Source organism: Rhinolophus sinicus, linkage group LG14, assembly GCF_036562045.2.
Source record: "Rhinolophus sinicus isolate RSC01 linkage group LG14, ASM3656204v1, whole genome shotgun sequence".
NCBI classification, from domain to species: domain Eukaryota; kingdom Metazoa; phylum Chordata; class Mammalia; order Chiroptera; family Rhinolophidae; genus Rhinolophus; species Rhinolophus sinicus.
Genome location: NC_133763.1, coordinates 52,901,356 through 52,926,454, shown reverse-complemented (window position 1 = coordinate 52,926,454; position 25,099 = coordinate 52,901,356). Strand labels below are relative to the sequence as shown.

General features: G+C 48.5%; 1 protein-coding gene and 1 long non-coding RNA gene across 18 annotated transcripts; one reads left to right on the top strand and one right to left on the bottom strand.

The window, feature by feature from the left end:
• The first annotated feature begins 345 nt into the window (after positions 1-345).
• On the top strand, positions 346-24,963 carry TPM3 (tropomyosin 3). Of its 17 annotated transcripts, none has more exons than XM_019713290.2 (10): positions 348-505; positions 1,104-1,229; positions 10,839-10,972; positions 12,209-12,326; positions 12,440-12,510; positions 13,789-13,864; positions 14,501-14,563; positions 14,748-14,817; positions 15,807-15,885; positions 23,628-24,963. In XM_019713290.2, exons 1-10 carry the CDS (start codon positions 392-394, stop codon positions 23,629-23,631), a joined length of 855 nt encoding a protein of 284 aa, XP_019568849.1. In that variant the 5' UTR covers positions 348-391; the 3' UTR covers positions 23,632-24,963. The 17 variants fall into 17 exon arrangements, with proteins under 17 accessions (XP_074174777.1, XP_019568850.1, XP_019568849.1 ...); XM_019713287.2 differs by lacking the exon at positions 13,789-13,864 and adding an exon at positions 13,182-13,257 and having other exon boundaries at positions 353-505; XM_019713288.2 differs by lacking the exons at positions 13,789-13,864; positions 23,628-24,963 and adding exons at positions 13,182-13,257; positions 16,616-16,805 and having other exon boundaries at positions 353-505.
• Positions 1,241-5,033, bottom strand: LOC141568517 (uncharacterized). The gene is made up of 4 exons (XR_012491672.1): positions 4,919-5,033; positions 4,581-4,674; positions 3,126-3,222; positions 1,241-2,661 (listed from the first exon to the last, which is right to left on the bottom strand). It is a non-coding gene; the product is annotated as an uncharacterized LOC141568517 (long non-coding RNA).
• Positions 24,964-25,099: the final 136 nt, after the last annotated feature.

Here is a 25,099-nt window from a genome sequence, read left to right as displayed (position 1 = left end):
TTTCAGTGTTCTCCCTGCCCCTCTCCCTGCTCTTTTAAAACACCCATAGACCTTCCTGGAGTGAGTGTAAAATTTCAGGGTCATGGGGAGCCTCTCCCCTCCCCCACTTTCCATTGTCTAAAATCAGCCTCAGCTGTTCCCACATGTTTTCTCTGCTGGTGATGTCAGCCCATCAAAGTGTCTCACCCTGTGTCCCCCCCAGGAGAACAATGATGGGGTGGAGGCAGCCGGAAAGGCCATATTTGGAACAAGAGGTGGGACCATGAGCAGAGATAAAGGCTCAAGTCTGGGGGACTCCTCGTCACTCCGCAGCACCCCCTCCTTTCTCACTTGCCCTCGTCTCCAGTTCTCCAGCGTTCACAGGTGAGCTCACCCTCAGCCACTGCTTGCGATGGAGGCCATCAAGAAAAAGATGCAGATGCTAAAGCTGGACAAGGAGAATGCTCTGGACCGGGCAGAGCAAGCTGAGGCTGAGCAGAAGCAGGCGGAGGAAAGAAGTAAACAGGTGGGCCCTGGCACTGGTCCCCCTCACCTGTGGGGAGCAAGACTGGGCAGTGGAAGACAATCTTCATGGGAAAGGCAGTGACCACTGGGGCCGGTTCCTTTGGGTGGGAGGGATGTGTCTTCTGCACCAGCCTTGCTGGGTAGGCAGAGGACAACTAGGGTACCTGCCTCAGACTGCCTGTGTGACCTCGGGAGTCAGCAGCCCCTCCTGAGTCAGAGTGTGTCACAGTGGGAGTAGATCAGGTTTGGGGAGAACCCTTGATTTCTAGAAGAAAAGGTAGGGGCCTGGCATGCAGCATCTCTCTTCCCTTAAATGGAGCCCCAGGCATCTACGTCCTAAGATATTTACCATCCCAGGGTCTTAGATGAAAATCCAGCATGGCCTGATCATCTGAGGGTCAGAGATCACAGGGACAGGCCAAGGCCATAGCGTAACTCCTGGAGCAGCTGGCTGGAAATGACTGGACAGAGAGTGTGTCTTTCTGGGGAAGGTAAGATAGAAGCTTGGCTCAGGGGTCCGTCAGGGTTCGAGAGCCCAGGGTCTGAGCCTGCACTGTTGTATATGCATGTCTTGTGTGTGACTCTTGGGGTCCCTATAGCTGGAAGATGAGCTAGCGGCCATGCAGAAGAAGCTGAAAGGGACAGAAGATGAGCTGGACAAGTATTCTGAAGCTTTGAAGGATGCCCAGGAGAAGCTGGAGCTGGCAGAGAAGAAGGCAGCTGATGTGAGTATTAGGGAGATGGGGGGGTGGTTTCATCAACACACATAAGCTCTTCATGTTAATATGACTAAATTCCAAACACACTTGGACCCACACACACTTGTGGATTCACAGAACACAGACATAGATACACACATACATGTTTACATATAACTACGTGCTGGCATACCCTTGTCATGGCTTATACTTTCTTTCTTAAAGACACGTAGAAGTCTTGTTTTTGTCTTACCCCCAGCAATTTCAGTATCTTTCCCAAGACCTGGACAAAGGGAAGGGACTCAGGCCAGACTGCTATCACTTATCCCACCTCCTCCCCATGCCACATTCCTAGCTTTTGTGTCCCAGGCTTGGCACGTAGATAGGTGTATTAATAGGGAAACTCTCATCTCTCAACTGCCCAGCAAAGCCAGCTCAGGTTTCCTAATGGGACAGAGGAGGTCATGTTGACCTTGACCCTGTATGGGTTTATTTATCTTAACCAATGTGGACATCTGTCCTGATGCCAAGGAGATGCCATAGGAGCATTACCCATGGGGCAGCAGAGAAGACCTGCAGACAATGATAGACTGTGACAGAAATAAGAAGGACTCTTAGATGTTGGGTCATCTCAGAGGGTGAATATATCACCAACCACACCTTACTCTGTGACCGTGACTAAATTACGCAGCTTCTCTAGAGCCAAATTTTCCCATTTGAAAATGAAATCAATTCTCTTTTTCACTGTATTTTATCCCCTAATCCCCTACTTTCCTTCATCTTCAACCTTGAAGTTTCCCACAAAGATAAATGAGAGACGACATAGGGAAGCTTTTTGGAAAAAAAGTACCATAAGAACCTTCACAGTCACAACAGTGTGTCCTGCTGTTGATGGAAATGGTCGATTCGCAGCACTGAGTTAACAGGAAAATAGGGCCGTGTGTGTCTTCAAACCACCTGTGGCTTTGGAAAACAGCTGGAGAGACAGAGTGGGCCATTCACAAACATCTCTGGAGCCTCACATTTGGCCTCTCTGCTCTTAGGTTTCTGATCTCTTTGGCGTTGCACCTCTTTCGGTGGCCTGGGGAAGTGGTAAGAGTTGTTAAATGTTCCATGCCAGAGGTCAGGGACACAAAGCAGCTCATATGCATCGTATGTAGTCATAGTTTCCGAAAGGGTAGGCCACTGCAAATGATGAATTCTCCCTTCTTGGAAAACTGCATAAAACACAGGTTCCCCCTAGGGCTTTGGGCCAGTGCCTGATAGCCTGCTGGAGTGGCCTCACCTGGATTCCAGGTAAAGACGGATAGATCTCTGCGGGTCTAATAAACAGGCTTGGGGATCGTTACTGCTAACTGGCACAATGTCGGGTTAATAACAGTTCTGTGAGATGTTGGGTAACATCTCTGGGAAAGTCCTTGGGCTGAAACAGCTCGTATGTGGGCTTGAGGAGGTGTTTCTAGGAACAAAGAAGAGATCAAACAAGTCTAACCTGAGATCTTAGAAGAGAGAGCTCTTACACATAGAGGCTCTAAACAATATATAAAAGTTGGAAAGGTACAGGAATTTCCTGGGGATGAATTCCTGTCTGTCCTAAGCTGTTTTACACACATACACACACACACACACACGTCAACCCCCACCTAGGTTTACTCAGTATGTTCATTTATATATAGTATATCTCAAGGGAACATATATATGTTTCATGTATATATATATATACATATATATGTGCTTTATATGTGTTTTATATATATATATATGTTTTATATATATATATATATATATATATATATATATATATATATATATACACACATTCACCTAAAAGAAACTTCTCATATTTATATAGGAATCCACCAAAAACTATTTAAATATGTAAAGTGTGAGTTAAAAAAAAAAAAGCCATTCAACTTCTCTCACCTTTGTTAGCTTTCCCAACAAGTAAGTACCCTCAGAGATGTGCAGAACAAGAAACAGGAGAGGAAGGTTGAGGGCAGGAGGCACCAATCTGTTAGGCCTGGTGGGAGCAGGAAGAAAGGTTTCTTATCGCAAAGCGGGGTCAGCAAACTACCGCCTGTGGGGTAAATCCCGCCCAGCCTGAACTTGTGGAGTTTTATTGGAAGACTGCATCTTATTCATTACCATATTGTCTACTCTCTCCCTACAAGGGAATATTCTCCACACCCTATGGCCCCTGCACTGCCAGAAATATTGACTATCTGGACCTTTATAGAAAAATTTGCTGACTCCTGCCTCATAGGGTCAAAGAAAGTAAGTGAGGTGTTTACAGGAATTGGGGAAAGCACTGAATAAGGAGGAGGCAACAAGATTGAAAGTAGAGAGGAAGGGTCAAAGTCAACAGCAATGTAATATACGTATCTTTAGGGGGAGGGTGTCACAGCTCAGATTGTGCTCTTGAGATTAATAAACAGGTAAAGACAGCATTATTACTTTGATGTGGATTTAAAGGGCAGAGACGGGGGAGTCAATAACCACATGTTTACACAGGGAGTTCTGGTTATGAGAAGCCTTGCTGGAAAGCCTAGGATTGGCTAGGACTCCTTGAACAAAAAAGGTCAAGGTTACGGCAAGGTTAGTCCAAACTTCGTTTTTTTCCTCCCTGAGTTCGTTGAGGTCCTTTTTTTTTTTTAACTGTGGAAAAATATACATACCATAAAATTGACCATTTTAATTATTTTAAAGTGTACAGTTCAGCGGCAGTAAAAACACGCGCACTGTTGTGCAACCGTGTCTAAGGTCCTTTCAATACAAGATGAAATCAGAAGCTGATTAGGGTAAAGGAAGGGGAAAGAGGAATGCAATGGTTAGGGCAGAGAGTTACCGCACCTTTTTTAAGTAAGGGAGATGGGGAGAGGAGGGACGGACAGATACACCTGTCAATTTGTTGTATTGTTGGTTACCAGGAAAACAATAGCACTGGCCCCTATTCCGCCCACCCGTCGTGCTTTTAAGCTCTCAGGACTCAATCCACCCGTTTCCCGGGATCAAGAGATTATCTGTTCCCAACTACCAGCCTCAGGGATGCAGTGGCGCTCTCCACACTCCGTTGGTTTGTCTGAGACAAGGTCTGCTTCATCACTAGGGCAAAGGGAGGTACAATAGTGCCCCCTGCTGACCAGCACCCAGATGACAGTCTCATTTCTGCTTCCATAGGCTCTCTGACCAGCCTTTTCCAAAGACAGTTGGACAAATTCTTAGGCCACCAGGGTCGAGTTTCCTGAGGCTCAGAACCCTGCTCTTCCTTTCCACTTAGGTCCATAACTGATGCCACATAGAATAAGCATGTTGCCAATCAGCCCATCTCTTCCACCCCCATACTTGCCTTCATTGACTTTGAGATGGGAGAGAATCTACCTGAGCGGACTTTGGAAGGAGGTGGCAGCGTGGGGCTCTTTTGAAGGCGGCCCAGAAAGTCCAGGCTTTTCTTAGCAGCACCTGGTGTTGGAGCCTGTGTGGAACGGATGGAAGCAGAGGCTTGTAGGATAGTTACATTACGGAGGCTGCAGGATGCAGGATGACCCAGTGGCGGGTCAGCACTGGGGGAGTGAAGGGCCAAGGCGGGAGTGGAAGGGCAGCGCACGGGTAGCCAACCCTTAAGGGCAGCCTGCGGGGTTGGAGCGGCTGGACCGCCACGCGCCTTCCGGTTGCCATGGTAACCATCCCTCTTCCCAGCCCCGCCCCCCTTTACTGACCCCAGGGAAAGGCGCAAAGCCGTCGCCCGGGGCGACTGGGCGGCGCCGCCCTCGCTGCCCGCCGGGCTCCCTCCAGCGGCCGGCCTTCCCGCCTGCCTGGCGGTGCAGGGCGCCGCGGCGGCGGCGTCACATCCGGGCGGGCGGGTCAGTTCCGGTATTTCAGGGCGGAGCAGGCGGAAGTAGGGTGAGAAGCGGCTGCGGCGCCGAGCGGAGGAGGCAGGAAGCCGAGCGCGAGCAGGAGCTGGGTGGGCACCATGGCCGGGATCACCACCATCGAGGCGGTGAAGCGCAAGATCCAGGTCCTGCAGCAGCAGGCGGACGATGCGGAGGAGAGGGCCGAGCGCCTGCAGCGGGAGGTGGAGGGAGAAAGGCGGGCTCGGGAGCAGGTACGGAGAGGCGCGGCGAGGCGAGGCGCGTGAGAGCGGGGCAGGGGCTGGCGCAGCGGGGACCCGGAACGGGGTCCCTTTATTTGCCGTGGAGCACGGCCCGCAGGGGCCCGGCAGACTCGGAGACGAAGCTGCTGCCCAGAGGGTGGGTGGGGCTTGGCCTCAGTGGGACCCCCAGCGGGCGAGGGGCCACTGGGCGCTTGGGCGCGCCGGCTGGACCTCCGAAGGAGTTGAGCCTGCAGGGGCCTGGGGAGTGGTTCTCCTCCTGCTCTTCCAGCTCATTCATTCAGTGCTTCGGAGCCGGGCGCGGCCGGGGGGAGGGGCTCAGCGGCCTTTCCCTCCCCCACGTCCCCGGGCAGCGGGGGCGACTGCTTTCGTTTGAGGTTTCCGGCCCCAGGGGTAAGAGTAGGTAGGTGCTTCTCTGACCTGGGAGGAACCGGGCCGAACACACTGCGAATGGGTGGGGCTTGGGGGTGGGTGCCGCCGGAAAGCCCCCGGCTTGGCCTGCGCGCAGCTTTTCCGCTCCCTCCTCCTGCTCAGGAAATGAGGCAGCAGTCGGCCGAGAGGAAGCGCGGTGCCCTCCCTGGAGGGGTTGAGGCCACAGCACCGCCTCCCATCCTCCGGCCTGGGGCCCCTTCCTCTTGCGGGGAGCCCTTGCAACTGCTAAACCCCACTCTCTCGGTGGAGATGAAGCGAGAGGGGAGATGGTACTTCACTCCCTTCGTTGGTGCAAATGCAGGAGCCAAGCAAAATGTCTGACCCTACCCATGAGGACCTGGAAGGCAGGAATTCCTGCCACATTCAGGCCTTTATTGCTGAACTGTGATTGATCAGTGCGAGCTGAACCGGTTAAGGACACTTCTTCCAAGCAGAGCTGATAAGGGAGTGTGTGTGGCAGAGAATCGGATGGAGTGCCAACTTCTGTCCAGGTTTCTGATTGAGCAGCCGCACTGTGGTTGATGAAGACAGAATGCGTTCCCAGGGGGCTCCAGTTATCTTACTCTGCTACTTTCCCAGTTACCCACCAGTGTCTTTTTTTAAGTTCAGTAAATGTTTGGTCAACGGAAAGTTGGAACACAAAATGTTGATGGAATGAATGGTGATTCTTGAAACCACTTTCTGTTTGGAAGTGGTGGAGAGGCGTTTCAGTGAGCCATAAGATTTTCCAAGGTCTGGGGTGCAGTCTAGTGGGTGGAACTGATCTCCTGAGTTGAGGCTTTTTGGTTTTGGAGGCTGGAGAAGAAAGTAACTGCTACTAAAATGTGAAGACCTAATGAAAAGAACTCTTGTGGTTTGTTGGTATTCCCTGTTCTTTCCCTTGGTAAGTTTTTTTTCCTCCTTTTTGGCAGCTCCTCTGGGGAGTGGCTGAGAATGAATGTTTGGGGAGGGGGAAAGGTGGTGGGGGCAGCTGCCTTCCAGGTTAATACTTAAACATTGTTAAAATGTTCATTTCTTTTCATAACTGGGCTTGGCAATGCTGGGAGCTTGTCTGCCTCAGTCACCTTTTTCTCGGTGGACGTTTCCTCTGTTCATTATGCCAGTAACTTCTAATTGTCAATTCAAGTGAGATGGACTGGCTGGGTGACTGACTAGTGACACTTTCTCTCCTCCTTTGTTCTGGTGACCAGATCCCCTTAAAGGGGAAGACAGGATGGCTGAAGGCACTGGGGGTGGAGCTGCAGAGTCTTAGGCTCAACATCTAAGTATGGGCATCCTAGGAATACTTCTAGGATGGATCGATGTCGTGTGTGTCCCCCGACTCCCAGGGTTTGGTATTTGCCCTTGTAGAAAAGTCTGGTTCCTTTTTTCCACCCTTGGTGACTCTGGAATGATAGGCAGCAGAGAGAGCAATTTCAGTTTCTTAAGCTACTCCTCCCTCATTCAGAGCTTGTCATCTTTGCTTAGTGTGCTGTGGTCTAGTGAGGAAGTCCTCAGATGGGGAAGTAGGGTGATGGTTAAATATTGATGAAACCTAGTGTCTTCTACTCCCCAGCTTGAGGGAACCTAGTCTTTTGACTCTCTGCTATAGTGAACTTTGAACCCCCCCCCCAGGAGGGGGGTGTTTGGGCTACCTGTTACCCTCTTAAGACGCCTGGAATGTGGGTTTTGCAGGCTCCACCCTCTGGCACTCAGCACTCCCTGATGGTATCACATGCTATTAGTGGGATTGTCACTTAATGATTTCTTTGGTTGCTTTGTGTGAACATCCAACCCTGGTTGGGAAGCTGAATGAATCCAGAACTGAGACTGGAGTTCTGGGATCCATCTTTCCTGCTTTGGCCTGGGAGCTTGACCTTTTATAATGTAGCACCTTGTCAATTCCACTTTCAATTTTGGATCTCCTTTGTCGTCTTGCTAAATTTAAACAGCAGTCAGCAACATAATATTTAAATGCAGTCTTTTCCCTTTTTTTTTTTTTTTGATGTAACAATGGTGGTGGTCAAAATATGGATCACATAAAACTTACATTGTAACCACTTGTGAGTGTATAGTTTACCTTACCGCCTCTCCTATAACCTCTCTTCCCCTGGTGTTTGTCTCTTCTTTTTCTGGTCTAAAGGAACACGTTTACTGAGGGAGTGAGTGGGTTTCGAACCTATTCTCATATTCCTAGTCTCTGGAGGGGGTTAGGCTGCCTGACCATTGTGTGGCTCTCTCCTATATGTGGGGTCTGGAGGACTAAGCAGGCTTTATCACCTTTCCTTTGGTTTAGATTTGCTTTCCTGCTGATTACCTTTCTTTGCCTTCACACTGGAACACACACCTAAGGGAGAGGCAAATGGCCCTTTGCTCCTCATGCCTACGCTTAGACTCCACCTTTGTTTACTCTGGGGCTGATAGCTCTGCTTCCTTCCAGCTGGCCTCCCCCTTGTGAAATTTAAAGTCCCCAAGGGCACTGTATCTCGCTGGGTAGATACGTTTGTGAACACTGTGAAATGGAGCAGTCCTTCACCCACAGGGCTGAAGCCTAACTTCCATTACTCATTTCCTTTGAATTTCATCTGTGGCTTTTGTCTAAAACGAGAAACCCCAGGGTGGCAGGATGCCAGGTTTAGGCTAATCCCCTTCTGTCCTTGGCCCTGATCTGCCTCCAGTACCAGTGCCCTGTCAGTTTCTTGCCTTGAAGGGTGTGGTAGGCTTGGGGAACTTCCGCAGCATGAGGGATGGTAGTATTTTATAAAACCCAACTCATTTCACAGCTGAAGCCGTTGCCAGCCATCTTCTCATGCGACCGAATTGCTGCTGTTTCCCCTCCACTTGGGATCTTGGCTTCTTGAGCAGTGGAGAATCATATCATTACCGAAGGAAGGAAGGACCTCAGGGTGTATCCTCTAGGCTGGGCAGAGGTGGGTGGGCAGAAAGATCAAAACCACATCTGGGCATGCTAAATCTAGGACGATTAGAATCGCTGAAAGCTTCATGTTTCCCTTTCTGGTTTGCAGAAGTTGGCCCCACTCAATCTCTTGACACCACTGGTTCACAGGCCAGTTGTGTAGGTTCCGGCTAGAAGGGAAAGTCGGGTGTCTTCCTTCTCCCTTTAACCTTCCGCAACAAATCTTGGTTCTGCAAAGCTTCTGTTTTGTTGTAAAGAGAACTTTACAACATGGGAAGAGTTAAAAAAGAGAACAGCGACCACCCCCCCACCCCACAGGGTCTCAAGGCTTTTGCTGGGACTCCCGTCTTGGGTTCTGCTTTGGATACAGGCGTGGTTAATGTGTGCGTGCTCTTGTGAGGGCATCAAGATGTGCTTTCTCCTCCTCCCTTTTCAGCCTTGCGAAGAATTCTATTGTAAATGCTGATTTGTGGGAGAAACCGCCTGGGCCAGCTTGTTGCCATGGAAACAGCACCCCCTCCCCGCCCCCGTAGCCTGTTATCTTCTACTCCATTTGGGTAACTTAACTGGTGAGCTGGAAGGGGACTGAGATTTCATGAGCTTCCTCCAAATCTGGTTCCATTCTCTCTCTCTCTCTCTCTCTCTTTTTTTTTTTTTTTAAGTTCTAGGCATCTGAAGGGGAGGGTAAGACAAAGCACGCTGGCAGTGTCTCACAGTTCTTGCCTGATAGCCTGGCTTGCTCTTGTGAGCTTGAGTTTTTGAATTTGTGGGGTGAAGTGTGTGTTGTCCTGGGGACGGATGTCTGTTTTCCTGGAAGAGACAGGGCCAGAGAATACTTGTCTTGGTGGTATTTTAAATAGTATAGAGACACAAATGGTTTCGTCGTGATTTCAGCTTGTATGGATATTTTGATTTTATTTTCCTGTAGGCTGGTGGTTATAGCTCCCCCCGCCACACACACACACACACACGCACGCACGCACACGCAGTCCTTTGGACCTCCTATGTTTTTATGTGGATATTTTTGTGCCAGATAACCTGATTCTTATGGGCTATCCCCCTCCCCATAGGGGCTAGTGGCCCAGATTATTTCTATAGCTGCCCCCAGCCCTGACTGCCAAGGGGAAATCAGGGTAATAGAATTCAGGCACAATCTGGGCTGGAGAGGAGAGATCGTGTTTACCAAGCACTTGGATAAGCATCTGAACTGGGGAGCGTGCAGGCAGATTAAATTCTTCTATGGTGGCAGTCGGCGGACTTGCCACCAGGGAAGGTGTGGGGAGCGGAAAGGCTGTCATAGGAGGGAGGCCCTTCTACGTGTAGAATTCCTCCCCACGCGGCCGCTTCCTTTCCTTGTTTCTTATTCCATTAAGGCGTGGGATTTCTTGGACTCTAGCCTGTGTTTGATTGTGGGGTGCAGGCCAGGGAGAGGGTTGTCCTAAGCTGTACTGGAGGGTGAGGCTAATGCGGGGATAGAGGAACAGAAGAATCACAATTCAGAAATGTGGAGCCATGGACGAGACGTTCTCTTCCGCCCCCAGGTCTTTTTGTAATGGCATCAAAGCAAGTACCTTTAGCCAGAAGGAGCTCCTTGTCGTCAGCTTTAAAAGGTGGGGGTTGTGGGGAGCCAGTTGCAGCAATGGAGGTGGGCATCTCAGTGCACCAGTCTTTGGCTCTCTGGTCATGAAGCCTCTTCTGGAAAACAGTCTCTTGGCTGGTTGTCGTCCTGGTGTGTGAGGGTCGGGTCACCGGAGGGTTGACAACTTGAATTAGGCGGCAAATTAATGGATAACGCAAGATTGCCTCTTTAGGAAACCTGGCTTATTTATCGTCCCACTTTATGAGACACTTAGAAGAAAGCAGCTGAAGAATGAGACACACCTCCAAGCCAGAGCCCAGGGAGGAGTCCTTCCCTGGTCACCTTTTCTGACACTTGTGTATTCAGGAATTTGAACTGGGTCCAGAAAGGGGGTGGTACTAACTGACACTGGGCTGGGCAAGGAACTGAGTTTTCAGACGCTCTTCCTGTGGAACATAGGGGAGTTGGTTGATGGGAAAAGGGAGGAAGCGCGTGTATCACCACATCTGCTAGACTTGGGCCTCCTTCATGGTAGCCAGCCTCCGTCTTACTGTCATGGTTGGTCCTGCTCCTTTTCACTGGGTCTCTGCTTCCTTTTTTCATCCTTTCCCCCCCACGCAGGCTGAGGCGGAGGTGGCGTCCTTGAACCGTCGGATCCAGCTGGTTGAAGAGGAGCTGGATCGCGCCCAGGAGCGCCTGGCCACCGCCCTGCAAAAGCTGGAGGAAGCTGAGAAGGCTGCTGATGAGAGCGAGAGGTGTGTCCAGGGGCCTGGTGAAGTGGGCATGTCAGGAGGAGTCCGGAATGGCTCTGCTCAAGACTTCCTCACAGACCTGGTCTTCTCAGCAGTTACCTGTGTGACAGGGTCCTCTTTCCTTCTGTTCCGCCTCATTTCTCCACTTGAAGACAGACAGGGGAAGGGGCCTGGACCCTGTGACCCTTTTGTAATTGATGTTTCTGTATCAATGGACCTCCTGACTGATCCTTAAACAGTGCCATCAGGAAGGCTTCCACTTCGTGAAGCATCATAAACTTGTGAGATCAGTGCCCCTGCAGCCGTGGTTCTCAGAGGGAGACCCCAGACCCGCAGTACCTGGGAACCTGGGCGGAATGCAAGGTCTCCGCCCCTACCCCCGATCTAAGATCCAAGAAGCAGAAACTCGGGAGGTGGAGCCCAGCAGTCAGTGTTTTCTTTCAGAAGCTCGCTTGAGCCGGGCTGCGCCGTTAGAATCATGCGAGTGAGGAGTGGGGATCGTAAGGGAGTTGAGGAACATCAGAATGTCTGGATCCCACGCCAAGTTCCGAATCCACTGCAAGAGGGGCCTGGGCGTTGTTTTCTTGGAAGGTTCTCTGGTAATTTTAATGTGTGCCCATGTTGAGAACCGCAGCCCTCAAACCAAATCACAGCTCGTCTGTTGAAAATAGCCAGTTGGCTCCGTGCCACGTGTGAGCTAAGCTAGAACAAAGGTGTATGCCGACGTGCCTGGGATCACACCGAGGCTTCAGAATTCAAAATGCCCTGCTGGGCGGACGGTAACAGTGAGGAATTCATCCCGCTATGTGTGTGCTATGACAGAGCGGGTCTCAATCGTGGGAAGGGAGGGAAAGAAGCTGCAGAACAGTGCATATGGTTCCTTTAGGGGGTGGGAAGCGCGGGTGTGAGTGTTTGCATTTTATCTATAGATTACATTTCTGGAAGGGTTGTGAAGTATATTAACCTCTGATAAACAGGGCTAGAAGTGGAGAGACTTTTTGCTTTATGCCCTTAGACTACACCCTGAAACATTCAATTTCGTAACAAGTATGTATTATTTTTATAAGCAAAAGTTTAAAAGAAGTAATGGACGAGGGGTGCTGTGGGCATTCTTTTCGAGTGGAAAGCAGAGAGGAATGAAGGGCATTTTACAGGTGCAGTCCCGGGTCCCTTGGCGTGGAGCTGATGACATACTCCTCAAAGTGTCGCTGCCACATTTGTCCTTATTGTTTCTGACAGAGGTATGAAGGTCATTGAAAACCGAGCCTTAAAAGATGAAGAGAAGATGGAACTCCAGGAAATCCAACTCAAAGAAGCTAAGCACATTGCGGAAGAGGCAGACCGGAAGTACGAGGAGGTGAGGCACCGTGGGTGTGTTCCTCTCGTCGTGACACCGGCCTCCTGAAAAGACCCGTGAGAGGGAAACGGCTCCTTGGCTCCGCTCACCTGTACCTGCGTCTTCTCCCGTAGGTGGCTCGTAAGCTGGTGATTATTGAGGGAGACTTGGAACGCACAGAGGAACGTGCTGAACTGGCAGAGTCGTGAGTATCTCGCTCCCCAAATCTTGCCCTACACTCTGTCCCTTCCCCTTTGGCTTGGGCACTAATGCGAATGAGCTGGCATCCCTTCAACCTTGTTAAACAGAGCCTGGAGAGCGGGCATCACCTGTAGTGATTTTTTTTGGCCCTCCAAATGGCTTTGGGCTTTCTTACGCTCCCGAATGGTGACAGATGCCCAATGAGGTTGTCTTCTATCTTGCAGGGTGGGTTTTATAAGTTGAGGGGAAATCCAGACTAATAAGAAACGGTGAACCGTGAAGTGGAAGGAAGTGGAAGGCTCTACTGGTCCTTCCACCCGGGTTCTGTTTGTCTTTGAGGCATTGAAGTGGTTGTACTGACTTAAGATCTCCGTCTGTTTTTACCACTCTGCCAGTCTCCTGGGGAACTTAACTTAGGGCACAGGCAGGTGTGCACTGCCCCCCGCTGCCACCTCTGGGCCTTGTATAACAAAGTTAGTGCTGAGGCGTATGTATTTGTGCTTCCCTTGCGTTCTCTCCCAGACATGGCATATCACGACCATTGGTGTTCTCTTCCCATTTTTTGAAATTTTTTTTTTTTCCCATTTTGCTGCTTGTTTTCTTGCTGTGTTCCCTTTTGACCTTTCTCCCTCCCCGCACCCTGGCTTGTGCGATCCCCGTGACTTTCACTAACAGCCGTTGCCGAGAGATGGATGAGCAGATCAGACTGATGGACCAGAACCTGAAGTGTCTGAGTGCTGCTGAGGAAAAGGTACTAACCGCCGACCCCACAGAGAGGTTGTGTGTGTGGCGTGGTCTGGTTTTTGTTTCGCAGCTGCCTCCCCTCCACTGGTGGATTTGAATGCTTTCTCATCTCTCCATGGAATGCTCCACTCTTTTTCCACTTCTTGGCGTCTCTCATGTCTTCTTTCCTAGTTGCTTCCCTGCCTCTCCACAGGGTCTCTCCTCCCCTGGGGCAATTGGGGGGACGGTTGGGTTGGGCAGCCGTTCCCACCTGCCCCCCAGGTAGCAGTTACGACTCGTTCTGGTGATCTTTCTCAAGTGTCTCCTTCATTGGCCTCCAGACGTTGAGTCCCAGCCCCCAGGGTCCAGCTGCGGACGAAGTCCGAGGCGGAGGGAGGCGGGTTTCGGACTCAGGTCACCCGGGGCCTTCTCTTTTCCCCATGTACCTTTCAGCTCTCTCTACATACAGGCTCAATTCACGTCTGCATGTCTCTCTCCCTTTTTTTTTTCTCTCCTCTTCTTCCCTTTTCCTGTCCTGCGTTACGTAAACTATTCACAGTAAGTGTTCTGAGCTGGAGGAGGAGCTGAAGAATGTCACCAACAACCTCAAGTCTCTTGAGGCTCAGGCGGAGAAGGTAGGGGCTGGCCCCGCCCTGCCCTTGAGGACAGGCTGGAGAAACCCGGTCCTCCCAGATCCCTGAGAAGTGGGCTCTGTCTGTCTCTGCCTGCCTTCTGGGGTGAATGCTCATCCCTGTGGATTGCTGTAGTGAAAGTGACTTCCTGCCTCTCAGGCCTGGGGTCTCACTGTCCTCAGGTGGATTGTGCTATGCTTGTACGGTCCCCATGGGTCCTGACGGGGTTTCTAGCAGACAGATGGGGGCAACAGGTGGTATCAGGTCGAGACGTTCTGAGCAGTCGAGACATGACGTGTCTTTATCATCACGCGGGACTGTTTCAGCCATGTGGCTTTGGGGGTTCACTACAGCTACTGGTTCAGCAGGACAAAGGAAAAATGCCTCCCTGAGTTGGTCTGACGGAGCTCAAAGCTGAGGTCCCTCTTTAAAATGGGGGTATCCGGGTCCCTAAGGACACTGGTTTGTGGGTTTTAAGGACCTGTTGTCCAGAAACAGGCCTTGCTGTTTCTCGTGGACCTTTCGGCACATTAAATAAATGCAAGAGGATGTTCAGCGGAAGAGTAAACGTGGGGAGGGGGAGGTACTGTCTGTGTGAGTCATTTCTACTCTGACGTTTCTATTATGCTTCTCTTACAGTACTCTCAAAAAGAAGACAAATATGAGGAAGAGATAAAGATTCTTACCGATAAACTCAAGGAGGTGAGCTGAGGGGGTTATGGGGGGGACCCGGACATTTAGAGGTGTACAGGCCTTAATGGAGGCTGCGACTGGCTGGCTCTGGCCCTGAAAGGCGTAGAAGCAGGAGGTGGGAGAAATAGAGATTCTTCTCTTATTTGTCTTGTTCGTCTCTGATTCTGACTGGTTTCATATGTTCGTTCCGCAGGCAGAGACCCGGGCAGAGTTTGCTGAGAGGTCGGTAGCCAAGCTGGAAAAGACAATTGATGATTTGGAAGGTATGGAGCCTGGGAGAGGGATGAAGATGAAGACGTAGAGACCGTTCCCCTTTCCCTGGACACCAAAGGGAGTCAGTAGGGACTTGGCTTGCGTCCTGTGCCCTGTCCTCTGCCCCAAGTAGCTGAAGTGGGTCAAACCCAAGAATTGGGTTTTTACATTTCAGTCTTCTCCTTTTTAGAGAGAAGGAGGCTTTACCTAATATTCTGGAATTTGCATCCTTCCCTCGGCGGGAGGTCACTGGTCATGGCTGCATTTACTTCCAAGTGAGGAGTCTTAAATCTTGAGACTCTGGGTTGAGATGCTAGTCATGCTTTCAGAAGGCTGCAAGAACACGTGTCACCCCATGGCTGTTTGGCAGTTCCGTCCACCACTCAGGTTGTGGGGGGCCTCTCCAAGAGATGCCTCAGAACTGGCCGACGCCAGGCTTTTCTAAATACTTCCCTTCCCCACAATTTGGCAGTTGCATCCACTCTAACCAGGGGAAATGTACTTGGAGAACTCTGAAGTATGCTCCTTTGGTATACTCTGGGTAGCAGGGTAGTCTTACTGGGGGGGTGGGGGGGGCAGCCTGTAGAGCAGAGGGGCCAAGAATGCTGGTCACGCTTGGTAGCTAGTGAATTGTAGGAGTAGTGATGTGTCCTTTCTCCATTTTCTAGTTTTGTTCAAGTCAGCGTTATCACTGCTAGAAATTGGGTTAACTGGGTGGCAGTGGTCAACTCTTGAGTGCCTTGGTAATAGGAATTTCCAGTCATGACTATGCCCAGGTCCTCAACCCTTGTTGCATTCGATGAGAGGAGCAGGAAGTGGTCCAGGGGACAGTGGATCTGAAAGAGGCCAGTTATGGCTGCCAGTGTAGATACCCTCCTCACCATGGTATTAGACCCGCGGTCACACTTTCCCTATTTCTAATGATTCCCTCTTTTCATCTGCTTCTGATACCTTCCACTCTGTCCCCTCGTTCCTCCCTGTGGTTCCTGTGCCCGTCCAGATGAGCTCTATGCCCAGAAACTGAAGTACAAGGCCATTAGCGAGGAGCTGGACCACGCCCTCAATGACATGACCTCTATGTAACTATCTGACAGCCGAGCGGGGCTGGGACGTTGGCTTGTGGGTGGCGGGGGCAGAGCCTGCCTATTGTGCTTTGCGCTGACCATCTGGACACCAGGTTCTCCTCCACGCTTCTCTTTAAAATGTTGGTGCTGGTTACTTGTTGGCGAAAGCTGGAAAGGCAGTGAGTCTTAGATCAGTGGGAGAACCCTGATCTACATGTAATTTTTATTCCTAGTCCCTTCATTCCAACACTCTGATTTTTCTATTTGTTTCTCAAATGTAGTTTTCTCAGAAGGGATCCTGCCAAAGGCAGAATCATGTCATACAACGGAGGAATTAGGGCCCAGAGGATCCGTGTCTTGGGCCCTAACACTCCATAACAAAACTCAGACCTCCAGGGTGTGATTTCTGCCCTGATATTAAAGTTCAGGGGAATCACCCATGATTGGAAATATCAAAGTCACTGACGAATTCAATTTGATGCCCATATTTCAGCCCCAGAGCAAGCCAGGTAGTAAAAAGCACCCAAAAGAGTTGGCGACTTGACCTGTTTGCTGTGCACCCCGATCCTGGTGCTAACCTGCCTCTATCTTTCCCACTAACCCTGAAAAGAAGCCAACAGTTAGGTGGGCGGTCTGGCTCTTATTCCTATGCCGGCTCTTCCGTTTGCTCCTCTTTCTCTTCCAAGTTGCTGTGCAGATTGGTGCCGGTCCTTCTCACCTAGAGTCTCCTTACTTTTTCATACAGATAACTTCCCAGCGTTTCTGCTCTGTCCTGGATCTGCCCCTTTCCTCGGGGACCCCAACGCCCCACACTCGCTCTGGATTCCATTTGGGTCGGCCTGGCTGATCCCCAAAGCAGTAGGATGGGTGGGGGGACCACAAAGTAACTTATGTGTTCTCTTCCACCCCTACCCCCAATTAAAATGTTAAGTTGCTGGAAGCCTCATGCCACCCGGCATTTGTGTCATTGACAAAGCTGCTGTTTGTCCCTAAGAAGGAGCCTTGGGGGTACGGCGTGGGGAACAGCTATCATAGGCTCTCCCTCCTCTGACTTACGTCATCAAAGCCACTTTTGTGTGTGTCTGTTTTTTTCTTGACATTTAAACTTAACTGGTCTGAGTCTCGGTGTGGTGGCTTAGTCCTGGTTCCTTGGAATGGGGGCGCCAACCCTCCTACTCCAGCTGAAGGAGAGCATCCGAATCCTTTACTTCCAGGTTCTTGAGTTGTCCTGCCTGGAATGGCCCCACCCTCTCTTCAGGTTCTCCTGTGAGACAGTAGGATTGACAGACCAGTGAAGGGCCTCCCAGTACACCTTCTGTGCCCTCCTACCAGGGGTTCAGATGGGGCGTCTTCAGGACACCCTGTGGACCCAAGTACATTACCACTGAAACGGACTCATTATAGCATCCCAAGTCACAGGAAAGTACATACCCCAAGTCACAGAAAAACTTCATGTTTTCTTGGAACCTTTCTCACACATTTGAGGCTTACTATCATCTCCCTCCTTGTATGTGCTAGTGGGGTATTAAGTGATAAACGATTGTTGGAAAAATGAAAGCAAGCATGCCTATTCAAATGTGCACGAGGTGGTATTGGTGTAGTACACGCATTGATATGATAAATTTCTGCTAGTAAAATGGTTCCTGGTTTATATTATGGAATTAAATATCAGCGTTTTGGAAACTCCTATTCCAGTTTACACAGCAAAGATGGTGTAGGTGTCAGCTGTACTTATCTACCTAAGTACTCCTGTTTCTCACTAGAGTGCATATTTATAATTTTATTTTAAACTACAGGCAGGTGGAGAAGTTTTCCCTAATCTAAAACTTTAGGTCTCACTGAATTCAGGTTTATTTCTGTCCATAATATTTCTTCCTGCCTCGCAGCCTCTGAGATGACAGAAGTAATCAAAGATGGGGACACCATCCCTACTCTGAGGTTGCTCAGAATCTCATCGGAGAGAACGTATATATGTGTAAAGTTAGATGACGTGTGATGAAGTGCCACAAATAATAAGTAAAGTGTTGTGGGCACTCGGAGCGGGGAGGAGAGTGATTACGGTGGAGATGATCGGGGAAGATTCACGGCAGGAGGCACGTAATAGGTGCTCAATAAACATCCCAAAACTCGCCTCTTCGTTCTTTTTGGTTCCAGAAGATTGGATTTTTGACAAGCAGAGGTTGGTTGCGGTATAGTGGGTATTGAGTATTTTGGTCAAAAAGAAGCAAAAGGATAGCAGCATAGATAGAGATGGGAAGGGCACAGTAGCTGTAAAGGTAGCTTTAGGTGGACTAGGGGACAGACGTGTACTGAGAGCAGGCTGGGAGCCTTTATTTTGTAGGTGACGGGGATGCCACTGGAGATTTAGGACAAGGATGTGTTCTGGGCCAAGTAGCATATGAGAAGAGTTAATTTGGCAGCTGAGTCAAGAATATATTGGAAGGGGAGCAGATTAACAAAGTGACCCGTTGAAACCGTGATTCCCAAATTTCAGTCATTTGCATACCACTTGGGGGCTTTTGCCATAGTCACGTGCTGTCTCCATTCTTGTTTTCTTCAAATTTACTCGTTTTCAAATTTGTTTTGTGCTTACTCTACACAATGGTAATTTGGAATCAAAAGTTGGATGTGCGCTCAAGTTCACAAATATATACTGCTTGAAATCTTCTCACCTTCCACGGGCAGTGACTGGGCCACACTTTGGGAAATGCTGGGTTAGTTGACTGCAGTTTTCCCAGGGGTGGTAATCTGAACTAGGGTAATGGTGGAAGAGAGATGGCATTGAAGATGGTGTTTTGAAACCGTCTTCTCCCCCTTCCCCCCCTGCGAACCCCACATGTGAGGAGGACTGATTTGGAGCCCAGGAAAAGGGTATTAAAGGTGTTAGTGGGGTCATGTGATCCTAGTCTGGGGAGACAGGAAGGTAGAAAAACATATAGGTCTGAAAAACTGGCAGGTATCTAGCTGAAATAAAATCCTAGGGCTGGAGGAAGAGAGGTTGCTGTCAGATTTGGGGAGCCATAGGGCAACAGGCAGTTTAGGCCATGGGAGTATGTCAGAACCCTAAAAGACAGTTTCAAGTGTAAAAAGCATTAAGCAAAGGAAAATCTGTGGAGGGCGAAGCCAAATGGAACTGGTTGGAGGCCAGAAGAATGGGTGGCTTTGAAACTAAATGAAGGTCAGGGGCTGGATGATTTCCAGCGGTTCTCAACTTCAACAGGTTGAGAAGGAAGATGAGTGAAGGCGGGACATTGTCATTGACATTTTATTGATTTGAGGGGACATCTTGAGCGTTAAGATCAAGGGGAGGAGGCAAATTTCAAGGAGCTGAAGAGTGAATTGGTGGCAAGGAATAAAAGGCAAGAAGTACAGCCTAGAATTATCTGTCCAGCAGAATGTAGGGCAGTGACGTCTAGCACAGTGGCTGCTGGCCACATCTGGCTGTTGAGCACCCAGAATGAGGCTGGTATTACCCTGTTACTTACTTTTAGTGCATCTAAATTTTACAAGCCACATGTGACTAGTGGCTATTGCATTGAATAGTACGGGCCTGGATGTTTCAGGATTTGGGCAGAAGGAGTTGACAGAGAAAGGCTTCTTAGAGAGGAAAGAAGAGAGAATGGAGGAGAAAAATGTTAAATACTTCTGGTAGCTCCTGTCTTTCTTTCCCCGTGGGCATGACTGGTGTGAGCAACGGTAGAGACCAGCAAGCCGGGGAGCTGAGTGAAATCGGAAATACCATGTCATGTTAAATTCACTCTTTCAATTCAATGCCCTCTACCCCTGTACAAGCCGTCCTGTGATGCTTGAACCTGGACCAGCTTTGGGGATGGGGTCGAGTATCATTGGTAGTCTCAGTAAAATGTTGGACCTCTTAACGTTTGCCCCTTTTCTTAATTTCTAAGAAAGAACCACAGACCGATATGTCTATTTTTCACTTCCTCATTACTGTTGGAATGAAGAACAAATGTGGCTGGACCCCAAGTTACCCGATGGGTGGAACTGACCTGTTAACTTTGGGCAGCCTTATCTTAGCCTCACCCAATCTCTTTTACATGGTATGGGTTGAATACTCCCCAGCCTTAACATTGGGGGAAAGTAAATAAAGAAATGAAAAGCAAAATCTGTTCATTCTCCCTAATTCTTTGAGGCTTTAAAGCTGATGTACTTCCCTTTACCCTGAGGCCCTCCCCCTTTTCCGGTTACAGAATGAAATTGACCTGATTCAGACCAATGAAGCCTAAGCGATTGTTCCATGAGTTGTTCCCTAATTAATTAGGCAGGAGGCATGGCTAAAAGGAACATCAGACCCAACAGATTCTTTGGATTTCCTTTTTTTTGTTTTAGTTTGCTGTTATCAGGGAACCAAGAGCTTTAATGAGCTGGTATCTGATCCTGATACTTTAGTCACTAAAGATAGCAGTTAGAAACTTGACTTACTAAGTTCAAGGTGAGAGAACAACCACGTTTCTTTCCGACCTCATACAATTCTTAGGGAACTGCATTCTGGGATTTTTGAGGCAATGAAATGCTCCCACTTCTCTGTCTCTTTCTTCCCTAAATGGAACAAAACCCTCATTGATGAGGCAGTTTGGAGATGTAAGGTTCTGATTACACCTCCTTTCCAAGACAGTAGTGGGAGTCACACTAACTTGGATGTGGTTGCTACAGAGGCATCAGGCTGCTCATGGACTCTATGTAATATGACATCAGAAAGTTTAAGAAACGCAACACAGAGTTGAACCTCGGCTATTTGTCAGTTCCATTCCCAGGCCTTATGAATCTTAGGGACTAGTATAGTATTTCTCAATCAGTGGTAGACTTTTGTTAACATAGTCCAGGGTAATTCTGGGGTGTACAAAACAGTCCTACTTAATTGCTGTCACCTGCCTAGTAAATATCCGTAGGGCCCTCTAATTATTGTGACAAGTAAAACCTGCCTCCACACGTTTCCAAATTCCCCTCTGGGGCGAGAGGAGGGGCAGTATCATTCAGATTGAGGACCACTGGTTTAATAGGCAGTGCAATTTTTTAAAAGTTCACTCTTAATTTTTATCCCTTAATACAACTCTTACTTTTGGGTATTCCCTCCCAGGATATTTTTATCCATATGTGCTTTGTTTTGTTAGTATACATAAAGTGGCAAGTATTATTGGGACCATACGGGCCCCTGCTTCCAGGTGGAACTGGGGGAAAACCTCAGCCCAGAAGGCAAGGTGCCTGAGCAATGCCTACAGTCAGCCCACAGATGCAATTGATTTTAAGACAAAAGTTATTTTCATATTGAGGTCATGAGACCAATTCGAAACAGACTGTAAAACATGGGAAGAAACTTGTTTGTGAACTTCAGAGGCTTATACAGTAGTACTAGGGGTAGACTAGAAAGGAGTTTAGCCTCCCTATCCCCAAATTTCCATGACCCATGTGCTGGTCAGATGGATTTGGATTCTCCATACTCCCTTTTTAAGGTGTGCTCCAAGTAGAAAATCTTAGACAAAGCCAAGGGCATTGAGCACTTAACTACCTATATCAGGAATATTTTGGTTCTGAGAAACAGCTTAACAGTAGCTAAAATAAATACAAGGTTTATTTTTCTCACATAACAAAAAGTCTAGACTTGAGCGAGTGTGGCCTGATATAGCTGGATTTTCTGTGATTCTTTTGGCTTTTTCTCTTAAGGTTGAAACATGTACCTCTAATCATCACATCCATGTTCAAGGCAAGAAGGAAGGCTAAAGTTTTCCCAGACGCCCCCAGCAGGCTAGCCCCTGTATCTCATTGGCCAGAACTGGATCACGTGATCACCCTAGCTGCAAGGGAGGCTGGAAAAAAATAGGCTAGTCTTGATTGGCTTGTACCAGTAATTCACCTCTGGTGCTGGGCACACTGTTGACCCTAACAGGGTTGGGGTTCTTTTAGAAAAGGGGAAGTTGGATTTTGATTGAATAGGCCACTATGATGGATATATCCCAACACCTACAACAAGAAGCATTAGAAAGTGTAGGATTCAGTGGGTGGAGGCATGTTTGTCCCACTCTACCATTCATAATGCTGTATTGAGCGCTTTTACAGAAAAAGCATTCAACTGTTCACTTTGGTTCCTTTCAAATCCCGATTATTATATATGTATTTCTTATACGCCAACTGTATTCCTTCCTTTGCCCTGTTTCACTTGTCTCAGTTTCTCAACTGAGGGGATAAATGCTGTGAGGGAGATGTTTTTCCTCCCTCACAATGTCCTTCCAACTTGTCAGGACTTTTTAATTTTGTTCCTCTGTTGGTTTTTCCATCAACTGATTGACTCTTAACTGCCCTCTGTCTGAATCCTCCTAGCATCCATTCTGCCTTATAGATGCATGTTATATATGCCAGCTAGCTGAAATTCTCACAATTTTCATCTGGTACTCTACTAACCTTCCCTTTTTCTCTTTCTCCTCTTCTTTTTCCTCTTCTCTTGTTTTCTCTCCTCCCTGTTGCTGCTGCAGAGCGTCTCTACAGCCAACTTGAGCGAAACCGCCTGCTTTCTAGTGAACTGAAGCTAACGCTGCATGATCTGTGTGACTGATGGCAGGGAGCCCTGGTGCCCATTAAACCGAGCTTATTGCTCACACCACTGACCTGGACCCCAGCAAAAAGCTGATTGTCTTTTTAAAAGTTACTAAGTCGCCCTAAGCAAATTGCTTTTTAATTGGGGCAGTTAGAATATTGACTTCCTAAGAGCACCGTAAAGTGGGAGTTAGGTTAATACTGCTTTTCTATCCTTTTCCAAGAGATCTTGTGGGTGATGAAGGGAGGGACTTGAGTTTATAGTGAGAAAATCGGGGAGTGTTTTCTGTTATTTGCTGCTCTTGTGCACTGACTGTAGGATACGCTCCCTTGCATGGATGTTTTCTAACAATAAAAGGACTAACTTGACAAGATGTGGTAACTGCTTCATCTACTGGCCCAGCGATGGGCCCTTCTGACTGGGTGCACAAAAGGGAAGGAAAGGAAAAGGTCTGTGTGCCGTCACTTCCGAGTTGAAGATTTGAGTATTTTCCCCACTTCCCTAGAGCAGTGGTTTGATTGCTGGGTGGATTAAATTCTGATATTCAGCTGCTCATTTTCTTCCTGGCATTTTCCCTCTTGCTGCTTTTTCCTGGTTTTATGTTTAATTGTAAGTAACTGGCTAGACTGGACAATAACTGCAAAAATCTAATTTAAGGTTTTGCTTTACATGTATGTGTTTGGTTGTATTCTTGGCTTTGTTTTTTTTAGAGATGCTTTGACATAACGGGGGGAGGGGGCGTCATAGATTTATCCCACTAGTTCCTTTGCTCTACTTTTTGGGGAAAGCCTGTAGCACATGAGGCTCCTCCTGTACTTCTTTCAGGTTGAGATCTGACGTGTCTATCGGTAGAAAGATACCCACCCCTGTTCTCAATAGTCAAACCCCACGTAGGTGTGTCCTCGGGGCAAAGCCTAGAAGAATGGATGGATGTCTGATGCTTAGGAGCAGAACACCTCCGTCAGGCACTGAAAGCTGAAAGGCTTGGTTGGGTGAGGGAGGGAGAAGAAAGGACTGATAAGGTCCCCAACTCCCTCCCCCAGAAGTGTAGCAGCATCTGCAACTTCAGTAGGCGGGCTGGAGGCCCTGCAAACCAAGTGCCGCAATAGCTCACTTCTGTGGGTGAGAAGGCAGCTTTCCTGCAGTTCTCAGTGGGTAGACCTTGAGCTAACTTCTGGGTTTTGTAATGTTTCCCCTTTACCCCCACTAGATAAACTGAAATGCACCAAAGAGGAACACCTCTGTACACAACGGATGCTGGACCAGACTCTGCTTGACCTGAATGAGATGTAGAGCGCCCCCGTCCTGCCCTGCCGCTGCTCCTCCCTGTGACCCCGACCACCTGAGGCCAGCCTGCCCGAAGCTGACCTTTAAACTGAGGGCTGATCTTTAACTGGAAGGCTGCTTTGTCCTGTCGCTGCCTCCCACCCCTACCCCTGTGTCTTTTTCGCCAAACTGTCTCTGCCTCTCCCCAGAGAGTCTGGTTGGGCTAGAGGCCGAGTACCTTTGGGAACAACGTTGAAGGGAATGTGAGCACAATGCAAAGTGTCTTTAAAAGCATGTTGTGATATACACGTTTTATAATACCTTTTTTGTTGTTGACGTAGCCACCATTTGTAAAACATTCCAAATAATTCCACAGTTCTGAAGCATCGGTCTCACTTTTAGAAGGTAATTTTTCAGCGTAATGCATATTGTCTTCTCCGTAGAGAGGGAAAGAGGTATGGGCCTGCCTTGTAGGGAGCCAAATAGAACCCAGAGAAAAACTCTACAGTGGGGTACCTCATTGCTTTGTACAGAGTACCAGCCAAACCAGAAGGGTGATTCCAGGAGTTAGCAAAACAAAAGTGATGTTCAGGTTTTCAGCTTTAAGGTGTTTTGGGGCCTTTTTTTTCCTTTTTCATCAGAAGTGACCAAACAAAACAGTGTGATCTCTGTCTGGGACCAAATCCTTGTCCATTTCTACCTTCCCTTCCCAACAGATCACAGAATGGATCATGTGCCCTTTATATTGAGGGTGACCAGTTACTTAACTCTACTGCCTCCTTGAAAGAAAGAAAACAAAAATTATGTTTTTCTGCCACTGATTTAGCCATATGAAACTCATCTCATTACCCTTTTCTGGGTCTGAAGCTGCTGTCTCTAAAAGTGCCATCTCATTCGTGCTTTGTATCAGATAGTGCTGGAGAAATCTTGAATAGCTTATGTACAAAACTGTTTTTAAATTTTATATTATTTTGAAACTTTGCTTCTTTGGGGTTGGAGCACACTGGCTACCCCATCTGGCTGTGCGAGCTCTGCATACAGTTTGTGGTCTGGCCGTGCGCTGATCTTTAAAAGTTTGTTTCCGTACCCAGCACCCCTTTTTGGTGAGGTTTTGGTAAAGTCTGTTAGGTGTGCATTCTGCAGCTTATTGGCTTAAAATGTACTCTCCTTTGGTGTGGTCTCTTTGGGGGCCGATGGGAGAAAGAAAAACCAATAGTGCAACTGTTTTGATACTGAGAATTGACACGTGTCTTTTTAAAATAAAGAACCAGTCCCTCCAACCCTCAGACCTACTTGAGTTTTATTTATTAATCCAAATGTGCTTTTTCCGCAGGAACTATGAGGTTTGGGTTAAAAATCAAGATCTTTGTGGGTGGCAGCAGAAAGATTTAATGTAGAGCTTTGGAAGCAGATCAA